The 20,742-nt window shown below is 40.7% G+C and overlaps 1 protein-coding gene and 1 pseudogene across 1 annotated transcript; both read left to right on the forward strand.

Moving 5' to 3' along the window:
- Window positions 1–315: 315 nt before the first annotated feature.
- LOC100028830 (crooked neck-like protein 1) lies at window positions 316–2,373 on the forward strand. Its single transcript, XM_016425507.2, has one exon. It carries the CDS (start codon window positions 316–318, stop codon window positions 2,371–2,373), a length of 2,058 nt encoding a protein of 685 aa, XP_016280993.2.
- Window positions 2,374–3,223: 850 nt separating this feature from the next.
- On the forward strand, window positions 3,224–4,407 carry LOC100028848 (pre-mRNA-splicing factor RBM22-like; annotated as a pseudogene).
- Window positions 4,408–20,742: the final 16,335 nt, after the last annotated feature.

Raw genomic sequence — 20,742 nt, forward strand, 5'->3', positions numbered from 1 at the left:
CAAGTGTGAACTCCTACTTGTTCACAACTTGTTCACAAGTGTGAACTCCTACTTGTTCACAACTTGTTCACAAGTGTGAACTCCTACTTGTTCACAACTTGTTCACAAGTGTGAACTCTTACTTGTGAACTCCAGTGGTCTCTTACTACCTCCAGGATCCAGTATAAAAAGAGGCATGTGGCAGTTCCAGTTTAGAATTGTCTGGGGTTTCTGAGCTAACCAGAGACTACTGGAAGCAGTTTCCCTGGGATTTAGGGGACAGAACCAGCAGATTGGGGCCAGCTCTGAAGGAGTTATAATCCCATCTTGGAAAACATGGCAGCCTCTGCTTTGACCAGAAAACAATGGATCCCCAAAGTGGCTAAGGTGAAAAACAAAGCCCCTGCTGAAGTGCAGATCACAGCAGAACAGCTTTTAAGGGAAGCTAAAGAAAGAGAGCTTGAGCTTCTTCCACCCCCTCCTCAACAGAAGATCACAGATGAAGAAGAATTGAATGATTATAAACTAAGGAAGAGAAAGGCTTTTGAGGACAATATAAGGAAGAACAGAAATGTGATGAGTAACTGGATCAAATATGCACAGTGGGAAGAGAGAGTAAAAGAAGTTCAAAGGGCCCGTTCCATATATGAGCGTGCCTTAGATGTAGACTACCGCAATATCACTCTCTGGCTAAAATATGCAGAAATGGAAATGACGAATCGCCAAGTCAATCATGCCCGGAATATCTGGGATCGGGCCATCACAACTCTTCCCCGGGTCAATCAGTTCTGGTACAAATATACTTATATGGAGGAGATGTTGGGAAATGTTGCTGGAAGCCGGCAAATATTTGAACGCTGGATGGAGTGGCAGCCTGAGGAACAAGCCTGGCACTCTTATATCAACTTTGAACTGAGATATCAAGAAGTAGATCGGGCACGTAGCATTCATGAGAGATTTGTCCTTGTGCATCCTCATGTGAAGAACTGGATCAAATATGCTCGCTTTGAAGAAAAACATGGCTATTTGGCTTGTGCAAGAAGAGTGTATGAAAGAGCTGTGGAATTCTTTGGAGATGAGCATATGGACCAACATCTCTATGTGGCCTTTGCAAAGTTTGAGGAAAAGCAGAAAGAATTTGAACGGGTGCGGGTGATCTACAAACATGCCCTCGACAGGCTTTCACAGCAACAAGCCCAAGAACTCTTGAAACATTATACAACCTTTGAAAAAAAATTTGGGGATAGGCAAGCTATTGAAGATATTATTGTGAGCAAAAGGCGATTCCAATATGAAGAGCAAGTAAAGGCCAATCCATACAATTATGATACCTGGTTCGATTACTTGCGCCTGGTGGAAAGTGATGGGGAACCAAACACTGTGAGAGAGGTGTACGAAAGAGCCATTGCCAGTGTGCCACCCATCCCAGAGAAGAGATACTGGAAGCGCTATATATACCTCTGGATCAACTATGCACTTTATGAGGAGTTGGAGGCAAAGGATCCAGAGAGGACCAGACAGGTATATCAAGCCTGTTTAAAACTGATTCCACACAAAAAGTTTACATTTGCCAAAATGTGGCTACTCTATGCCCAATTTGAAATAAGACAGAAAAATCTCCCATTAGCCAGAAGAACTTTGGGAACTTCTATTGGCAAGTGTCCCAAAAACAAACTGTTCAAAGTCTACATCGAATTGGAGCTGCAGCTTCGAGAATTTGATAGATGCCGGAAACTTTATGAAAAGTTCCTGGAATTTGCGCCAGAAAATTGCACTTCATGGATCAAATTTGCTGAGTTAGAGACAATTCTCGGAGATATGGAGAGAGCTCGGGCAATATATGAGTTGGCCGTTAGCCAGCCATGCTTAGATATGCCAGAGGTGCTTTGGAAATCGTATATTGACTTTGAAATTCAACAAGAAGAATATGAAAAAACCAGAAGTCTTTACCGCAGATTGCTGCAACGAACTCAGCATGTTAAGGTATGGATCAGTTTTGCCCAGTTTGAGCTGTGTGCAGGAACTGAAGAAAGCTTAACTCAATGCAGACACATATATGAAGAAGCCAACCAAAGGATGAGAAACTGTGAAGAGAAGGAAGAAAGGCTCCTGTTATTAAAATCCTGGAGAAACTTTGAATATGAATTTGGGACAGAATCTCAAAAGGAGAGAGTAGACAAACTAATGCCAGAGCAAGTGAAGAAGAGGAGAAAAGTTCAGGCAGAAGATGGCTCTGATGCTGGCTGGGAAGAGTACCACCATTACATCTTTCCAGAGGATGCTGCTGACCAGCCCAACCTCAAATTGCTGGCAATGGCCAAACGATGGAAGAAAGAACAGCAAGAAAAGGATGCTACAGAGCAGGACCCAGGCAGAGGCAGGGAAGAAGAGTGAAACTTGACTGTCTCCATGTTGGTGAATTTTGATGTTTTTATTTATACAAAATTTCTACTCTGCAATCATTGTGACTTGGGAAACTTTTGTGTGATATATTTAAAAAAATATCTGTGGGGAACTTTGTGCCTATGATATGCTATTCATTTAAATTTTGCCTGAATATTAAGAGATTGCCAATAAAGGACATAATTTTTTTAAATGTATTTGGGCTCAGAAGTTAGTCATTTACTCCCTATGCCCATCACAGCCAAACCAATAACTTCCCCTTTTTTTCAGTAAGAGCCTCGTCTGCCTCTCCTACTAACATGTGGCCACTTCCCACTGAATCATTACTTTCCTTTCCAGCCCTCCAGATCTCTCCTGAGATTTCCTTTCTCCTATTCCAAAACCCAAATCTGTTGTGTCTCCACCATCTAGGACAGAACATCCTACACAGCAAACACTTTGTAAATATATTTGTTAACCAACAAAGGCATGCTCAAACTAGAAAAAAATAATAAAATAAAATTAGCTGAAGGGATAAAATGATGTCACTGAGACTTACCAAGCACCCATCCTGCCCTTAACCAATGACCAGAATGGCTGGGAACTGGGAGGAGTCGGGAAAGTAGATTTGTTCAAAAAGATGGAAAAGTCTTTTTTCAGTGAGCCCACTAAAGCCAAGAGGAATGTTGGGACAGGAGCATGACCAAAAGCCGCAGTTAAAGGAGGCTGTGTTCTGTGGAGCTTCATAAGAACATGGGCATCTAGCTGAGGTAAGGCTCCAATTCTCAGGTATCTCAGGAACCAGCAGCAGGGGCTCCTACAGCTCCTGAACAGCACCAAGGCCACTGCTGCTACTTTTGAGATGGTAACTTCTCTGGGCTCTGACACCTACAGGAGACAGAACTGGGAGGATGAGGACTTCCCTATTCCGTGTCAGACATACCTGGAACCAAATTCCTACACCGGAATGACTAAAGAAAAGTGTGGAAAAGAATGCAGAATTTGTGCCAGGCCCTTCATAGTCTTTTGCTGGTGCCCCAATGTTGGTGTACGTTTCAAGAAGCCTCAAGTGAGTGGGCCAAGCCCGCAGTCCACTCAAAAATTTGTGTCAGTCCTGCCTTTTGGACCCAGAATGTGGCTTACCCATGTAGTTCCATGATACACAAGTGGCCCTTCAGGATGCCATACCCAAGTTGGAGGTGAACAGAGACCACTACCTCCAGAACACTGAGCCAGGGATTTCCAACTCCCATGGCCCTTGGCCATTTGGCACTCTTGGGAAGACTCTAGTGACCAGTGACATGCTGCTCCAATTGGCCCAGACCAGCCATACCAAAGGAATCGTCCTCACCTTTGTTCCTTCTGGGGGAAAGGAGGATGCCAAAGAGGAGAGAGGTGTCCATACCTCTCAAGAAACCCCCCAGATCCCATGGCAGAGAAGCTTTTAAAATGGGCTTCAACAATGCTTCATCTGGACCCACCAGCTGATGAGACCATCACCACACTCTATATTGGGGGGCTGCAAGATACCAGTGACACTGATCTCAGAAATCACTGGGAGCAGTTTGGTGAGATCCTAAAGGTAATAATTGGACAGCAGCAACAGTGGACTTTCATCCAGTTTTGTTGCCAGGCAAGCTGCAGAGATGACTGCTGAGAAGTCCTTCAACAAACTAGTTGTAAAGGGGAGAAAGCTTCCTGTGAAATGGGCAAGATCACAGATAGCCAGAGGAAAAGGAAAGGAAAAAGAAGGAACCACAGACTCTGGAGGAAGCTGGAGCTGGTTCCAGGACTTCCTGGAGTTCTTCCTTCTCCTCTAGTAGAGGCTAGTTATTTTCATCTCCCATCCACTTTATCTCCAGCAGGAGTTCATGTTGCCCTGCCCCTCCTCCTCAGATTGCACCCCCAATCCCACTAGATTTTAGATCACACATATTCCTCCCAATGGGACCATCACCTCCCTTCATGCCAGCTCCAGGACCCTGCCCCCCCACTGTCCTTCTCAGGATTGTAAGAGGGAAGATTATGAGACTGGCTATAAATTAATTATTAAACAAAAGGTAGTAGATGGAAAAATTGGAGAGATATACAGGTTACTTTGCTGTTTGCTCCATTTAGCTTGCTATTCTGTGACCAACATTAGGACCCCCTAGCAATGCTCACAGGAAAGTCCAGCTAGCAAGAAACAAGGAAGAGAAGAGTGAAAATCAGCTCAATTTATTAACCTTTTTCTGCACCCATTAACTCTCCCATATCAAGTCTTGGGAGCCAACTGGCTTTCTAGTTTGCCTGGGCTGCCCAGAGGGGACATTCCAGGGGGCATCACCTTGTCCCCATCTCATGATCTCTTGACTATTGCTGTCTTTTTCCAGCTGCCATTCTATCCTCACGACTCAATCCACTCAGTGATTTCCTTTACATAATCCTCCCTTCTGGGTCAATTTCAGGCCCATGCCAGACATGCAGGTAGCTGGGAAACCCCAGGAAGTGGGGAAGGTAAATTTCCTTGTCACAGAGTCTCCAGAGGATGGGGACTCATACAGGAAAGCTAAAGAATCCCTAATATCTTGCTATAGTGGTTAGGCTCTGAGGCAGAAAGGTGTTTTAGAAATGGAATGTTCAAAACTTGGAGCAAATATATTTTTCTCTTTTTAAAGATTTTATTTTACCAACTACATGTAATAATCCAAATTTTCTCCTTTGCCCTCCCTTCCCTGAGATGGTAAGCAATGGGATATGGGTTATATATGCATCATCATGTAAAACGTTTCCATATGATTTATTTTTAAGAGAATACTAAAAAACCAAAACTCCAAAATAAAAACTGAAATAAACTAAAGTGAAAAACAGTGTGCTTGGGTCTGCATTCCATCTCCAACAGTCCTCTCTGGAGGTGGAGAGCATTCTTTGTGATAAGTCCTTCAGAACTGTCCTGGATTACTGGATTGCTGAGAGTAGTTAAGTCTTTCACATTTGATCATCCATTGACTCTGTGCAATGTTTTCCTGTTTCTTCTTATTTCACTCTTCATCAGTTGATGTAGGTCTTTCCAGATCTTTCTGAAACCATCCTGTTCATCAGGTGAAAGGGAATTCTTTAATCTCTTTGTCTATTTTGAGTCAATCAAGAACTTAAAGAACCCCAACTTCCCACTAAGTAAGAGAGTTCACAAGTCACTGACCAGAAAAAGTTCACACCTCCAAAGGCCACAAGTAGTAATAAGTACATATTATTTAACAAATGCATTAACAATTTATTATTATCAAAGTCAGCAGTGTAGCCATATGTTTCTCTTCTTTACCATGAAGCAAAAAAGAGGGTCAGGGTGAGTTTGGAGCTTTGAGGAATCCTTGGGAAAAGTGCAATTCTAATTGTATGTATTTCTTTGTGTGTCTGGGGTTGGACAAACTTTGACCTGGGAGCCAGCAAACATTTGACAATATTTTTAAAGTAATTCTTTGACTAGTACTGGTCATTCGGGAGAATCATTAAGAATGCTTTTCCTGTTATCATCTATTGAAAACTAACTCCTAGATACCTTCTTTGCTTTCTTATCTTTCCCTTATTAAAGGAACCTCTGCCAACAACAACTTCTCTTTGGTCTTCAGAAAGCTCCTACTTGTAGTCTACCCTCCAAAAGGGATTGATCTCTTCACTAAACTGTTGTGCCTGCATGACAAACTCATTCCTCCTTTTTGATGGAGACCATTTTCATTGTGAAATGGATGAAACCATTGTTTGTAGGGGGAAAGTTGACTTAAGGAAGGGTCTTTGTTTCAGTAGCCCCTTCATGTGTTTCTATCTAGTTTTCTACTGGGGCATGGGAAGCTATTATGCTCCTCATTATAGAAATGTTGCTTACAAGTAACTGAACTGTAGACAATTGAAACATGTAAAGGAGATGAGAACCATTCTAAATTTTAGAATTTCTTAAAGAGTAACTAAGAATCTATCCACATCCTCCCTTCAAAAAAAAAAATTGGAAGTGAGGTTGTCCAGAGTTTTAAGTTCTAAAAGGTAACAGAGTAGCTTCTGGTTGCCTTAAAACTCATTCAAGCAATGCCCCTGGCACCTAAGCAGTACAGCAGGAACCACATAAGCTCAAGGCCAGTGGTGTCCAAAGAACCATGACTGAGGTTCCCTGAAAGGACAATCTGGGCAAGAAGGTCCTGAGAAGATTGGATTTGGCTCTCCTCTGATTGCAACAAAGAAGCTATTTAGCTCTTCTTTTATATTGTGTGAAGATTAAGTTGTAATCCCCTGTCTATTTTTAGATTTTAATCCCTAAAGTGTTAACTCAGTATTTAAAGTAGATCTACCCATTTTAACCACTAAAGGTGTGAACTAACAACTAAAGGTGTGAACTAACCACTAAAGGTGTGAACACCAATTTCCTACATTAAGTGGGAGGTCTCTGACCCATGTGTGAAAGAGTGGGCAGTCCTTGAGAGGAGTGTCTGCTGTGATTGGTAGATGCAAAGTTTAGAGGAGGTGACACGAGAGGAAAAGGTCTTTAAATAGTGGAAACAGACAGACATAGATTCAGTCACTCGGAACTGGAGTAAAGACAGACACTTGAAGAGAGACTGGGAGAAGATCCAGATTTGGGTAGATACTGGAAGACAGACACTCAGAGTGAAGACACTTGGCTGTGGAACTGGACCCCAGGAGCAACTTATACAGGATAACAGACCTCAGACTGCTTTCCTTTTAGGTGGTCACAGTGGTGAGTGTAAAGGCTGACTTCCTTGCCCTTTCTGGAGGTATGAACCTCTGAGAAATAAAAAAAAGTCATCGACTTGAGACTCCTTTCCCCTGACTGGTGTCTTAGAATTTCTAACTGGTTCAGAGGAAGCCAGAGCTTTTTCTCTCTCTCTTTCTCTTCCTTAATATCTTCTCTCAATTGTAAAAATAAACTACCACAATTCCATTTACTTGAGTAATTCATTTTGGGATTTAGAAATTAAATCCCTGGGGACCACCAATTAAATATTAAATCCAACCATAAAGTTAACATTTTGGTGACCAGGATGGGACCAAATTTTAATGAATCATATGGCCCTGGAGCACAAGGTTTTGCAAATTCACTTAACAGAGCATCTGGACATTATTTTGATGAAAAGAATCTTCGGGGTCCATGGTTGGGAAACTTTGGTAATCTGCCCACACCAATTGCAGTGGGAAATATTCAGTCATCTCAACAGGTTCTCTCTGGTGTTACTCAGCCTGTAGCTTTTGGACAAGCACAACAGTTTTTACCAGTTCATCCACAGAATCCTGGTACTTTTGTTCAGAATCCAGCAGGCACTCTTCCACAAGCATATCCTGATAATCACCTCAGTCAGGTTGATGTCAATGAACTGTTTTCTAATCTGCTAAAAGCAGGAATACTTAAATTATCTCAACCCCATTCAGCAACAACTCAAGTAAATGAAGGTACTGCACAGCCTCCCCCTAAGGAAGAAGACCAAGGTGTTCCTGACCTCACTAATTTCAAAGTTGAAGAACTGAAACAGCATTATGATAGTGTTATAGATAGACTATATACTGGTATCCAGTGTTCTTCTTGTGGAATGAGGTTTACAACATCACAGAATAATGTCTATGCAGACCATTTGGACTGGCATTATCGACAAAATAGAACTCAAAAGGATCTTAGCAGAAAAGTTACTCATAGGAGGTGGTACTACAGTTTAACTGACTGGATAGAATTTGAGGAAATCGCTGATTTGGAGGAATGTGCAAAGAGCCAGTTCTGTCAAAAGGGACATGAAGAGGTTGTGTTGAAAACCCAAGAAGCTGCTAAAGAAAAGGAGTTTTGGAGTGTCCCTGCTGGACCAGCTGGGGTGGTAGAGAGCTGTGAAATATGTCAGGAGCAATTTGAACAATACTGGGATGAAGAGGAGGAAGAATGGCATCTAGAAAATGCTATCCAAGTAGGTGGATATATTTACCATCCATCATGTTATGAACATCAAAATACATCTTCATTTGATTGTACACCATCTCCCAGTGATCATCAGGGGAGACTGTGAAGAGTGGATTTGGCTCTCCCCTATAACAGTGAAGGTACTTAGCTCTTCCTTGATTGTGAAGATTAGATTAGGGGATTACAAAGTGTTAACTGAGTATTGTGATAAAGGATGAAAAGGTTAATTGTATTATAGTGTATGTTCATATGTAAACCATGCATAAATATGAAGTGTATGTGAGTGCATATATGTGCACATGTATAGCTTACATGTAGATATGTACTATGTGTATATATGTGTGTAAATTATGTACATAGCTCACTAATATTACATGTATTTGCATAAGTGAGTTTAAAGTTTGGTTTGATTCTCATTGTAAACCTTATGCAGTGTTGTGTTTATTGTATTTTTCAAAACATTTTTCTCTAAGATGAATGTTAATGTTTTGCAATGACAGTACAGCTACAATGACAGTAGCATGTGACCAAGGCTCACATGGGGGAGCCTGCACCTTGGGATCTGGCAAGATTCTATGCCCAACAGTTTGTGTTCTCAGTGGCTGCTCTCCTGGAAGGACCTTGAAGAGGATTTTGCCTGTGATCAATGGAGGAAGGAGTTATTCTGGATCTGGCTGCTGGCAGCATCAGTCTGGACTTACTTGGACATCTAACAACATAAGATCCTGGCCCTATTTGATTTGGACTCCTGGTGTGAGATTGGGATATTTGGGAAGCTAATGTTTTAGTTTAGTAATATAGCTTACTTAGTTATAATCTTTTAAATTAAGCATAAGAATATTCCTAAACCTTTATTCCTTTCCTACCCTTTCCAAACAATAAATCAGAACATATATGTTTTCCTCTTGTGTTTCCCTTACCCCAAATCCTACCTTAACAGTTTGGCTGAGCCAGCTAGGCTAAAGAGTGTTTATTATATAATAATTTTTTTTAAGTATAAGGCAACATTCTACTCTGTATTTAGCTAGCTAGGAGATTAGGGATTAGCTACATAAAATTCTATGGACTTGGCTTGTGGAAGGGGGTTAGTGAAGCTGCACCACAGACCCCCAGAAGCCATATTGGAGCAGTCATCCTTAGTAAACCTTTTTGAATTTTGAAATTTATTTTTGTTTTCTTTGTTATATGTATAAGTCACACTGTAATATTATTTCTAATAATTTTACCATGCAAGCTGGCGTGTCAGTAGACATGTTTAGCAATATGCTAGTGATATTTTTCAACTATGATGTATTTTCCATATTTTATATTTGTGTCATTCCCTAGTTACTGCCATTATGTTTTTACTATGGATTGTATGAAGCCATTGATGGATTTAAAGCTCTGTGACATTATGGCATATGTACCCCTTGCTATGATCTGTGGATGTATTATTCAGGAGTCATCAGATTTAGTTTTGGGATGTCCATTGACAGTATTTTGTTCACATAAAATAGAAGCACTAATGAGGAAATTTCGTACTCAAGCATATTCAGACCAACGGATATCTAAGTATGAAATTATACTTCTAGGTAGTGAAAACATCCCGTTGAAAAGGTGTAGTGTATTAAACCCAGCTATACTTCTTCCTCATTTGCCAAAGCAGGGCGAACCATTACATAACTGTGAAATTTGCGGCCAGAAATGCCCCAGTGTATATTATGAACTTATCAACTATAGAATCTAATGATCTAGAAAAAGCTCATGTAGACTCAGAAATACAAAAATGGAAAGAAGTTTGGAGCAAGAAAAAAACGTGTTATATAGTTAGTTAACAGATACAGGAAAGCCACTGATACCAAAGACCTGCATACCTATTTGTATCAAGCCATTCACACAAAAGGTCATTTTGGTACTCAAGCTGTAATTGACACCATAGAGAGAAAATGGGTTGCTCCTGGAATAAGTACTATAGCAAATAAGATCTGCTCAAGTTGTTTTGTTTGCCAAAAATTCAATCAAGGAGCATTCAGACAGAAGGGTTTAGGTGGTAGACCTTTAGCATATTAACCATTTGAGAGTCTGCATATTGATTACATCAGCATGCTGGAAGATACAAGTTTTCCTTGGTAATTGTTGAGAGATTAACCAAATGGCCTGAAGCTTTTCCATCAAATACAAATACAGCTAACTTTGCTGTGAAAGTGTTGATTAAGGAAATTATACCTAGATTTGGAGTACCTTTAACAATAGACTCCAACAAAGGATCCCATTTCACTCAAGACATACTGAAAAGAGTCTATGAAAATCTAAGAATAACACCCAATATCATGTGCCTTATCCCCAAAGTTCAGGGCAAGGGGAGTGCATGAATAAGGAAATAAAGACTATGGTGGGGAAGCTCTGTGCTTAAACTCATCTCAAATGGCCAAAGATTCTTCCCATAGCTTTGTTTTACTTACATATGAGGCCATGAGCAGATTTACATATATCATCCTATGAAATGCTCTTTGGACATGCTCCACTATAAGCAATAACTTGTAAAATAGTCTATACATCTCTCTTAGGAGATTGTCAACTTACTTCTTACTTAAGTGCTTTACAACAAATACTAGAAGAATTACATGATATGGGAGGTATTAATTCAAACTGGCCCTTTGGATTATTCTCTTTATAATTATGAACCAGGAGATATGGCATATGTAAAAAATTTTGCTAAAACATCAGCAACACAGGAAAATTGGTTAGGTCCTTATACTATTGTGTTGGTTTCTCCATCTTCAGTAAAAGTTTTGGGTAGAGATTCCTGGTATCATTGTTCACATATAAAATTAGCACATGGTATAATGAAAATGTACAAATCATTGAAGAAGAAGAGATTGCAGGAAGATAGAATCATCAGTCAAATTGAGTCTGCAATCAAAAAGATCAGTAAGGAGAGGACCATTCCTGCAGAAAAGGATAGAACAGGACAAGGCAGATGAAGAGGAGAATTCAGGAATTAATGGACATTGTTAAAAGACTGAAAACATAAATTTAAAAGACTTTGTAAAATTTGCAGTGAAGAAGATTACAGGATAAATGGACTAATTAATTTATACTTTGGGTAATGTATTATAATATGTAATGACATAGCATTTATTTACATACACACACAAATACATTTACTACTATGGAATTGCCGAAAAATATTCAAGGAGGAGGTGAGAAGAGAAAGAAAGATTTGAAGTAGGGGTATGTTGCATATACCAGTAACATAACTCATATAACAGTAACACTGACATTTAAATAGCAAAACAACGTGACACAGCAAAAGTAACAACATAAAACAAAACAGACATGGTTAGGTTATATTGAATCATTTCTTAAATAAGGGAAACAATGTATAGTTAGGCTACTAACAGTGTTATGATTAGCTATAGATGTTATTTACTAACAAAACATAGTTACACATTTAGATTTAGTTTAGGTACAGACATTTAGTTAGAAGTATTTTGAAGATACAGATTATTAGTTAGGTAAAATTAAGATAAGAAAATTAGATACTGATACACTAACTCATACATTACACAACACAAACACATGATATCACATATCAATCAAAATTATAAATATGTAAAGAGGGTGTATAATAGGATTGTAAATTGATTGTATTATAGTGTTTATATGTAAGCTATGTGTAAATATGAAGTGTACATAAGAGTATATATGTGCATATGTATAGCATAGCTGTATATATTACATATACATATAGTACATATATACACGTAAATTATGTACATAGCAAATATTACATGTATTTGCATAAATGAATTTAATGTTTGGTTTGATTTTCATTGTAAAACTTATGCAATGTTGTGTTTATTATAATTTTCAAACATTTTTCTCTAAGTTTAATGTTGATGTTTTGCAATGGTAGTACAATGTTCTGTTCTAGCTGATAAGCGTATTTTAAGTTTGATATTTGCATGGAAGTTATGTTCACCTTTTGTTTGATGTTATTTGCTGTTTTGATTTTGCTTCTGTTTGACTTTTGCACTTGTTCTTTATTCACTTTGTTTTCCTTTTCCTTTTTCCTTGTTAAGATTCCTAGAATAGGTTAGTGTTAGAGTAAGATAGTTGAGCGAAGTTTGTTTGATATTTTGGGCAGATTTCTGGGTTTAGGTAACTGGTAAGTATTTTAGATTGTGCACAAATTCAAAAATAGTGTTTCCAACACGATTTTTTATTTGTGCAAAAGGGGGGAATGTGATAAAGGATGAAAAGTTTGCCATTTGCAAAACTGTTGCAAAAACTGAGAAATGCAAATCTGAGTGAATGATTGAGAGTAGCATGTGACCAAGGGTCAAATGGGAGCCTGAGCCCTGGGATCTGGCAAGATTCTATGCCCAATTGTTTGTCTTCTCAGTGTCTTCTCCCCTAGAATGACCTGGTCTGCTCTCCTGGAAGGACCTTGAAGAGGGTTTTGCCTGTGATCAATGGAGGAAGGAATTTTTCTGGATCTGGCTGCGGGCAGCATCAGTCTGGACTTACTTGGACATCTAGCAACATAAGATCCTGGCCCTATTTGATTTGGACTCCTGGTGTGAGATTGGGATATTTGGGAAGCTAATGTTTTAGTTTAGTAATATAGCTTACTTAGTTATAATCTTTTAAATTAAGTATAAGAATATTCCTAAACCCTTATTCCTTTCCAAACAATAAATCAGAATTTATGTTTTCCTCTTGTGTTTCCCTTACCTCAAATTCTACATTAAAATATTTAAAGTAGATCTCCTCATTTTCACTACAAAAGGTAACTAACTACAAAAGGTGCGAATACCCATTTCACACATTGAGTGGGCAGTCCTGGAGAGGAGTGTTTGCTGTGATTGGTAGACATAAAATTTAGGGGAGGTGACAAGAGAAAAAAGTATTTAAATAGAGGAAACAGAGACACTGGATATTCAGTCACCCGGGCTTGGACTGGAAGATCACTCACTTGGAGTTGGACTGTCCATATGAAGTGTAACCTCAAAGACTGTCAATCAGGAACCTGAAGAAACTGATTGGGGATTTGATATAATATATGAGCTTCAAGGACCATCTCCCCCATGGATTGAACCTGCAGTTTTATTACTATTAAAGAATTACTAACACCTCTTCTCCCAAATTTGAACCTCGCCTGTACCCTTTTCTAAAATATCTAATAAAATTTTGCCGAAGTAAAATAAAATCTAATAGAGTGGCTTCTGGTTTCTAGAGACCATAGAATCAGTATAAATCAAGACATCATGGTTACAGAAAATCTGGGAAAGACTTGTATGGACTGATGCAATGACAAATGAGTAGAACCAGAAGGAGTGGTAGTGACAAACTACCACTATAAGAAACATATAAGAAACTTCTCTGAAGGACTTAGAAACTTTGATCAATGTCATGACCAACCAGGATTCCAGAGGACTCAGCAGAAAACATACTCCTCATCTCCACAAAGAGAGGTGATAGACTCAGGATGGTGATAGAGGCAGAGATCTTTTGTTGAACATGATTAATACAGAAATATATTTGGCCTGACTATACATGTTTGTGAACTGTTTTGTTTTCTTTGGTTTCTCAAGGATGGAGAGAGGGAGGGATGGGAGATAGTGACAAGGCAAGTGCTCAGAGCTAAAAAGAAAATAAAACAGAAATAAACCCATTCTTGATTGTTTATTGTATATACTGTATGCTGTGCACTAAGGATACCTGCTGGGAGCCATAGGCCACGACGCCTTGAGAATCACGTGTGGTAACTAAGGAGGCCACAGAGAGGCATTTGGCAAGATGTGTTGGCCCACTCAGTCCCCCTTGAATGACCTCTCTCATCAATATCCCTTACCTAACGAATTGACATGATTATTATTGCCCCTAGTCTCAGAAGGAATAATGCAAGAGCAAAATACCTATACCTTAATTCTCTAAAACATCACCAAAAGATCAGACCCTCGAACCCAATCCCAAAGACTATCATGGGTTAACTTTTATTTGGGTACGTAATTCCCAGCAAAACTGCAGCTACAAGTCAAGCCCAGAACTTTACAACTCACAGAAACTTATTCTCATGAAGCCAACACACAAATCATAAAGGTCCATACAAACTGTACAGGTACACTAAGTTTCAACATGCCTCTGTGATTCGATTTCAGAAACCAGTAACTCACCAGTGGGGAAACTCCCTAGTAAACCCTGAAAAATGATCAGTCTAATATTAAATCTGAGTTATGTTCCCACTACCCCTCAACCTCAATGATGATTGTTCAATTGTCTTTTAAGAACTTCTGATTAATTATTCCATTTTGTTAAAAGTAATAAGTAAATTTCCTTGATTGTAAACTCAAAACTCCTCATAGGGTAAGAAAATTCAGCCATCTGTGACACAATCATTCATCTTGTGTGGAAGCTTTATGCTGTCAAGAATCTGTAATCACAATACAAGAATATAGAATGTTAATTAACTGATTTGTTAAAAGTTAATATATCACTTTTCCAATTATCTCCATGTAGACATGTGTTTAGGTAATGTATCTGTGTGCCAAGAAAATGGGCATAAAAATAAACATCAAGCCTGGGGATGGCAGAGCAGGTATCAGATGCAAAGCATTCCCATGACCATAAAGATACAGCTGTCTTTGGTTTGTTATTTTTTTTGACTGATCCTTCTCCACCTGTCAGGAACCCCTGGAGTCGGGAGAGAGGCTGGACCTTGCCCATGGCAGATACCCATGGAAACCAATGGCCCAACTTACTACCAAAGGAAGACACCATCCCAGAAATTTCTTGCCTGTTTTTTCCCTCCCCAAGAACATCAGCCAGGGCAAATGATGGTGATTTATCACAGGAGGGTAGTCCCAAGAGCAAAGATCAGAATAGGAATCTTGGAGCAAGTATTGCTTGAACACAGACCTGAATGAAGCTAGACTTTCTACAGGGCAGAGGTGAGGAACAAGTGTCTTCCAGGCCAGTGCAAATATATCAAAAAGGGAAATAGAAGATTTATGCCAGGCAGAGAAAGTCATCCTCTTGGCTAGAATATAATGAAGGAATAAGGTGTGCCTCCAGCCTGGCCAAACAAGCTGGAGGTTCAATTGTGAAGGCCCTGAAAGGAAACTCATGTGTATGGTTTCCAAGATGTAAGAAAGTTTAGGAGGCAGTTAGGTAGCTCAGTGGATTGAGAGCCAGGGCCTAGAGATGGGAGGTCCTAGGCTCAAATCTGACCTCAGACATTTCCTAGCTATGTGATCCTAGGCAAGTCACTTAGCTCCCATTGCCTAGTTCTTATCACTCTTCAGTCCTGGAACCTGGAACCAATACACTGTATTGATCCCAAGATGAAAGGTAGGGGTTTAAAAGAAAAAGAGTTTAAGTTTTTGAACAGGAAAGGACTCCCTTCTGAGAAAGCTCATTTCATTTATCAGCAGCATTAATTGTTGAGAACTTTTTCCTTTGTTTATAGGGAATTTAGGAGTAACAAATTTGCTTCCTGGTCATTTGGATCCATTAGTCTGATTTCTGCCCTCAATCAATCAACAAATATTTATGAAGCACTTTGTGTCAGAGTTTTTTCTAAGCTCCAGCAAAATCCCACAAAGGCACTGTGCTCAGTGATGTTTATGAATATTGTCTAAAGACAAAATAGTCAATTTTGATCAAGTGTAAACCTTAAAATTTCTTAGACTTATGAATGTTGGAAATTTCCCCCATATGGGAAATTTCATGCTTGAGAAATTACCTATTGATAGTGGGAACTCTGTTGGAATGTGAAACTCCTTGGCATGGGAGGATCCTTCTCCTCCCTACTAAAGACTACTTTAGGACAGAAACCTTTTGCTAAACAATGGAAAGGGCTTTGACCTATGCTCAAGCATAGAACAGGAAGTTCTTTGAGTCATGATTGATTTTAGAATTGATACAATAGAGATACTTGGAATGATAGAACCAGGTCTTGGAACTTCCAATCTCCACCCTACTCAGGGTAACAGGATTTAGGAAGGGCTGCAGCAAAGCTCAAGATTTAATTATTTGAGAATATGACCTTCAACAGACATATGCAAAGAGGACAGACCCCTGGGCAGTCCTGGGTTAAGCTAGAGCCACCATTGGCACAGGGGAGAGAGCAACAGTGATTGGTAGATGTGAGAACTGAGGGGAGGGAACTTAGATTTTTCCTTAAAGATAGAGGGTCTGAGGACTCAGGGGATTCTTGCTTTCTGAAGATTCTCTTGGATGGCTTTTCTCTGAAGGAGGCTGGGGACTTCCTGTGTGGAGGAAAGGTGGTTGGAGCCTGGTGCTTTGGAGTGAAGGATCCCTGAGACTGTTTCTCCATTTTGGTCACGTGAGTGATAGGACTGATCTCTTTTCTTTGCCTCAGCTATCTAAGGGCTTGGGCCTTTGGCCAAGCCTAAGCTTGGGAGGAGGTTCTTGAGGATTCTCTGGAAGGGACTGAGGTTGGAGATGCTCTGGAAGGATTCTCTTGGGAGGAGGCTCTCTTGAAGGTTCTTGGGAGGAGATTCTCTTGGGGACTCAGGAGGAGATTCTTGTGGAGACTGAGGTTGGAGGTTCTCTTGGAGACTGAGGTAGTCTTGGGAGAAGGATTTGGGGAGACTCTCTCTTTGAGGAAGGACGCTGGCCTGGTGTTATTAGAAGCCTTACCTAGACAGATCTTGGGTGAGTGATAAAACAAACTGATTTCTCTCTTAGGACTGAGGTCTAGGCCTTATTGGCTTGAGGCCCTTCATACTTATTCCTTTCTTACTTTCTCTCTTTTTCTATTGATTAATCAGTGTATTATAAATTAAATTTCTCTTTAAACCCAGTTGGCTTGGGCATATTCATAATTGGGGAATATATTCCCTGGCGACCATCTTATATTGATAAACACAAGACACTGTAGGAAACATTTCAGCGGTCATAATTGTTTCTCTTTTCCCTGTCTCTACAGTTTATGACTCCCACTCTCTTATCTACAACAATTTAACCCCTCCAAACTAATTTAATTCCTACACAAGTAAACAGGGGAAAAAGCTTGGTTCAAACAAAACCAATCCTTTTAATATCAGAAAGGAAACAACTCACTGGGGGAAAGATCTTTGCATCAAGTTGCTCTGATAAAGGTCTAATACATCAGATTTGTAAAAAGCAGATTCACTTCTCAACAAGGGTCATTCTCTAAAACTGAAATGATCAAAGCATATGAACAGAGGAGGAGGATTGGGGCATGGATGCTGGCAGAGGCTGTGTCTAGTGAGCTCCATCCTCTTTTCTCTTCAACTTTCTGCCTCAGACTGAAGAAGCAAATTGGGCAGATTCCAAAACCAAAAGTGCTGCCCATGAGGGAAAGCCAGGGACTCTGCCCCCACTTCCATGCCCAAGGATCTTATCTTGATTTGGGTTGATAAATAAAATTCTCCTGAACCAAATAAAGGAAAGCAAATGGACTTATAAAACAGTGAATACAAGCAAAGGAAAGTTGCAATCTAAATCACCCAGAAGCAGCCTTTGGAAAGCTACTTAAGAGGGAGGAAGGAAGGTCTAAAGTTTAGGGAAAGGCTTCCCCACTTTGCCTCATATTAGAGAATCTACCTGCCTGCTTTGTGACCAATCACTTCAAAGTCAGATCTTGTCAAAACCCACAAAGACACAGCCCATATTCCTAGGGTTGGAGGTGTGTAGGCATGGGGTCATGGACAGTGAACCCCTCTATCTACTGAAAGAAGCTCACAAATATGGAGCTCAGAAGCTAAAGTAGAAGACAGCAATTTATTCTTTCAGGAAAGGGACATTTGCCAGCTTCTGGTGCCTAAAGAATGTCAAAGTATTGGGGACAACTGGGCAGCTAGGTAGCTCAGTGGATGGAGAGCCAGGCCTAGAGATGGGAGGTCCTAGGGTCAAATTTGGTCTCAGATACTTCCTAGCTGTGTGACCCTGGGCAAGTCACTTAACCTCTATTGCCTAGCCCTTACCACTCTTCTGTCTTGGAGCCAATATACAGTATTGGCTCCAAGACAGAAGATAAGGGTTTTTAAATTAAAAAAAAAATTAAAGTATTGAGTCCAAAGATCCAATTTATAGGCTCTCCAATCAAAAGACTCCTCCCCCTCCCACCTTTTGAAAGGTGTCAAAGATAACTGGAACAAAAGATGAGTGAACAAAAAACTGGGTTGTAGACATGCTGGATTGTAGAAAACAAGATTTGACAGATTGCTAGTTACTCTCCCCCTCAGGGCTTTTGGGGTATATGGGGTGTTCAGGGAGGGGTACTATCTCTGGTATGGAGGACTTGTCTTGCCCTTTTAGAGCAGCTCTCCAGCCTCTGACCCCCACCTGACACCCAGCTTTCACTTGTGGCTCCTAGTAGCTGCTAGCATGCGGCAGCGGCCACACCCCGGGCAACGGCTTCGACAGGCCGGCTAAACCTTGTGAGGGTAGCCATCGGGTCGTAGACCCCTGGTGAACCAAGGCTTTGCTCACCCAGCATGTGAAGACTGCTTCAGCTGAACCAACGGAGGAAACCAATAAGAAGGTTCAACGGCTGAGATGGCGACGCAGCAAGGCACTGTGGAGTGCTTAGGGCATGTTGGAGCCCAAAAGACAACACGGCCATCCAATGCAGCTGAGGAAGTCTCCAGGTGTAACGACTTTTTGTGCCACTGGACCCAGGCTTCCAACACTGAGAGAGTGGGACTGTCTGTGCATCGACTTTTCCACTTAAATCTCCTTCACGCACAAGTGTCTTTGTGCACACTCATCTATCATAGATGAAAATGCACAAAGTCAATCGTCATTATCGGTTACCGAGAGACTACTACAGGGCTTTTGACTATGACTGGCCAAGGTTTTTGTTTTTAGAGGAGGAGCTGTGTTCTAAAAGGAAGGGAAAGTACTAGAATCTCTTTGGTACTTAGCACTTCTTAGGAGAGACAGATTTGATCCCATTCAGAGGGAACAACAACATATCAAATCCAATCCCCTCATTTTCCAGGAAAAGCAGGGATTTTCAAGGGAATATTCCTTTTGAAGTCCTTTTTCAGTCATATTTGACGTGACCCCATTTGGGATTTTCCAATTTGTTATTTCATTTTCCAGCTCATTTTACAGATAAGGAGACTGAGGCAAACAGGGTTAAGTGATTTGCCCAGGGTCCTATAGCTAGTGAACGGGGCCAGATTTAAACTCAGGAAGATCCATCTTCCTGACTTCAGGCACACTATCCCCTTTGCACTCGGTGCCCAGTGCGAGAACTGCCTCTTCCCTTATGTATAAACACACCCACTGCATGTGCCCACTCTAGAGGAAGATATGCCCCAGCGTTCCCTGTGCCCTGCATGCATCTCTCCACGTGAGTCCCTATGTGCCTACTCACTACTGATGCTGTGTGTTTGAGAGAATGCACCACAGGCTCGTGGAGGCTACATTTTGTTGCTTCTATTCCTATGTCATTTCATTCAGTGCCTTTGGGGAGTTTATGTGGTTTTCGGAGACTGGAGCCTCTGGTGGGAGGGGCAGTATTAGGTGCGCATTAGCGCCATCTGGTGGCCCAGTGAGGACTAGCATCTCTTGTGGAAAGGCCAGCATTGTATGCACTATGGTGCCACCTAGCTGTCTAAGGAGGACTAACATCTCTGGTGGAGGGCTGGTGTGTGCACTATGGCGCCACCTAGCTGTCTAGGTTGGACTAGCACTCCTGGTGGGAAGACCAGTGTTGTGTGCACCATGATTTCCTTCAACTCCCCCCAGTGGCTCCAAGAAACTGTAGCATGTGTACCAGGCACACTAAAAAAAATCTCCGGGGATGAGCTAAAACAAGTGGAGGGTAACTGATAAGCCTCAAAGTGTCAGTTAAGGAACATCTACTCCAAATATGTGAAGACTTCTATCAGAAGGGGGTGGAGGAGGAGAACAATTTTTTCCAATGGCTATGAAGGTGTCTGAAGCAGGCACTGTGGAGGGCTTAGAGCTTGGTCTGACATGGAAGACATCAAGTTAATCCACTACATCCTAAGCCATCACCAGTTGCCCTGACTTTTGTCTTGCCACTGGACTTGGATGCCTGGAAGAGACAGTGAGGCTGATGACATTGTGCAACTCTGCCTCACTTAAATCCAATTCACTCAGAAGTCAAGACACCATCCCATAATGTCATTAGTCTTCTTCTAGGAAGGATGAACAGCAACAATGATTACAAACCCTAAAGCACTGGGGTTCTTAAATTGAAGGTCCATGAACTTGATCTTTTTATTATTTTGATAACCATATCCTTTATTCCTTTGCAATCTAAGGGAGTTTATTTCATGACTCAAAAATATTTTTTCAGAAAGGCTCCACGAACTGCATTAGACTTTCAGGGGGGTCCAAAAGGTTAGGAACTCTGGCATGGTGTAGGTGGAAAGTGGAAGCTTAGATTTGAATACTAACTCTGCCTCTTTACTACCCTTTTTCCCCTATGTTTCTTTCCC

The sequence above is a fragment of the Monodelphis domestica genome, chromosome 5 (genome assembly GCF_027887165.1).
Source record: "Monodelphis domestica isolate mMonDom1 chromosome 5, mMonDom1.pri, whole genome shotgun sequence".
NCBI lineage: Eukaryota > Metazoa > Chordata > Mammalia > Didelphimorphia > Didelphidae > Monodelphis > Monodelphis domestica.

What these genes read in the sequence shown, in the direction of transcription:
- LOC100028830 (XM_016425507.2), top strand. Translation starts at nt 316, where the DNA reads ATGGCAGCCTCTGCTTTGACCAGAAAACAATGGATCCCCAAAGTGGCT.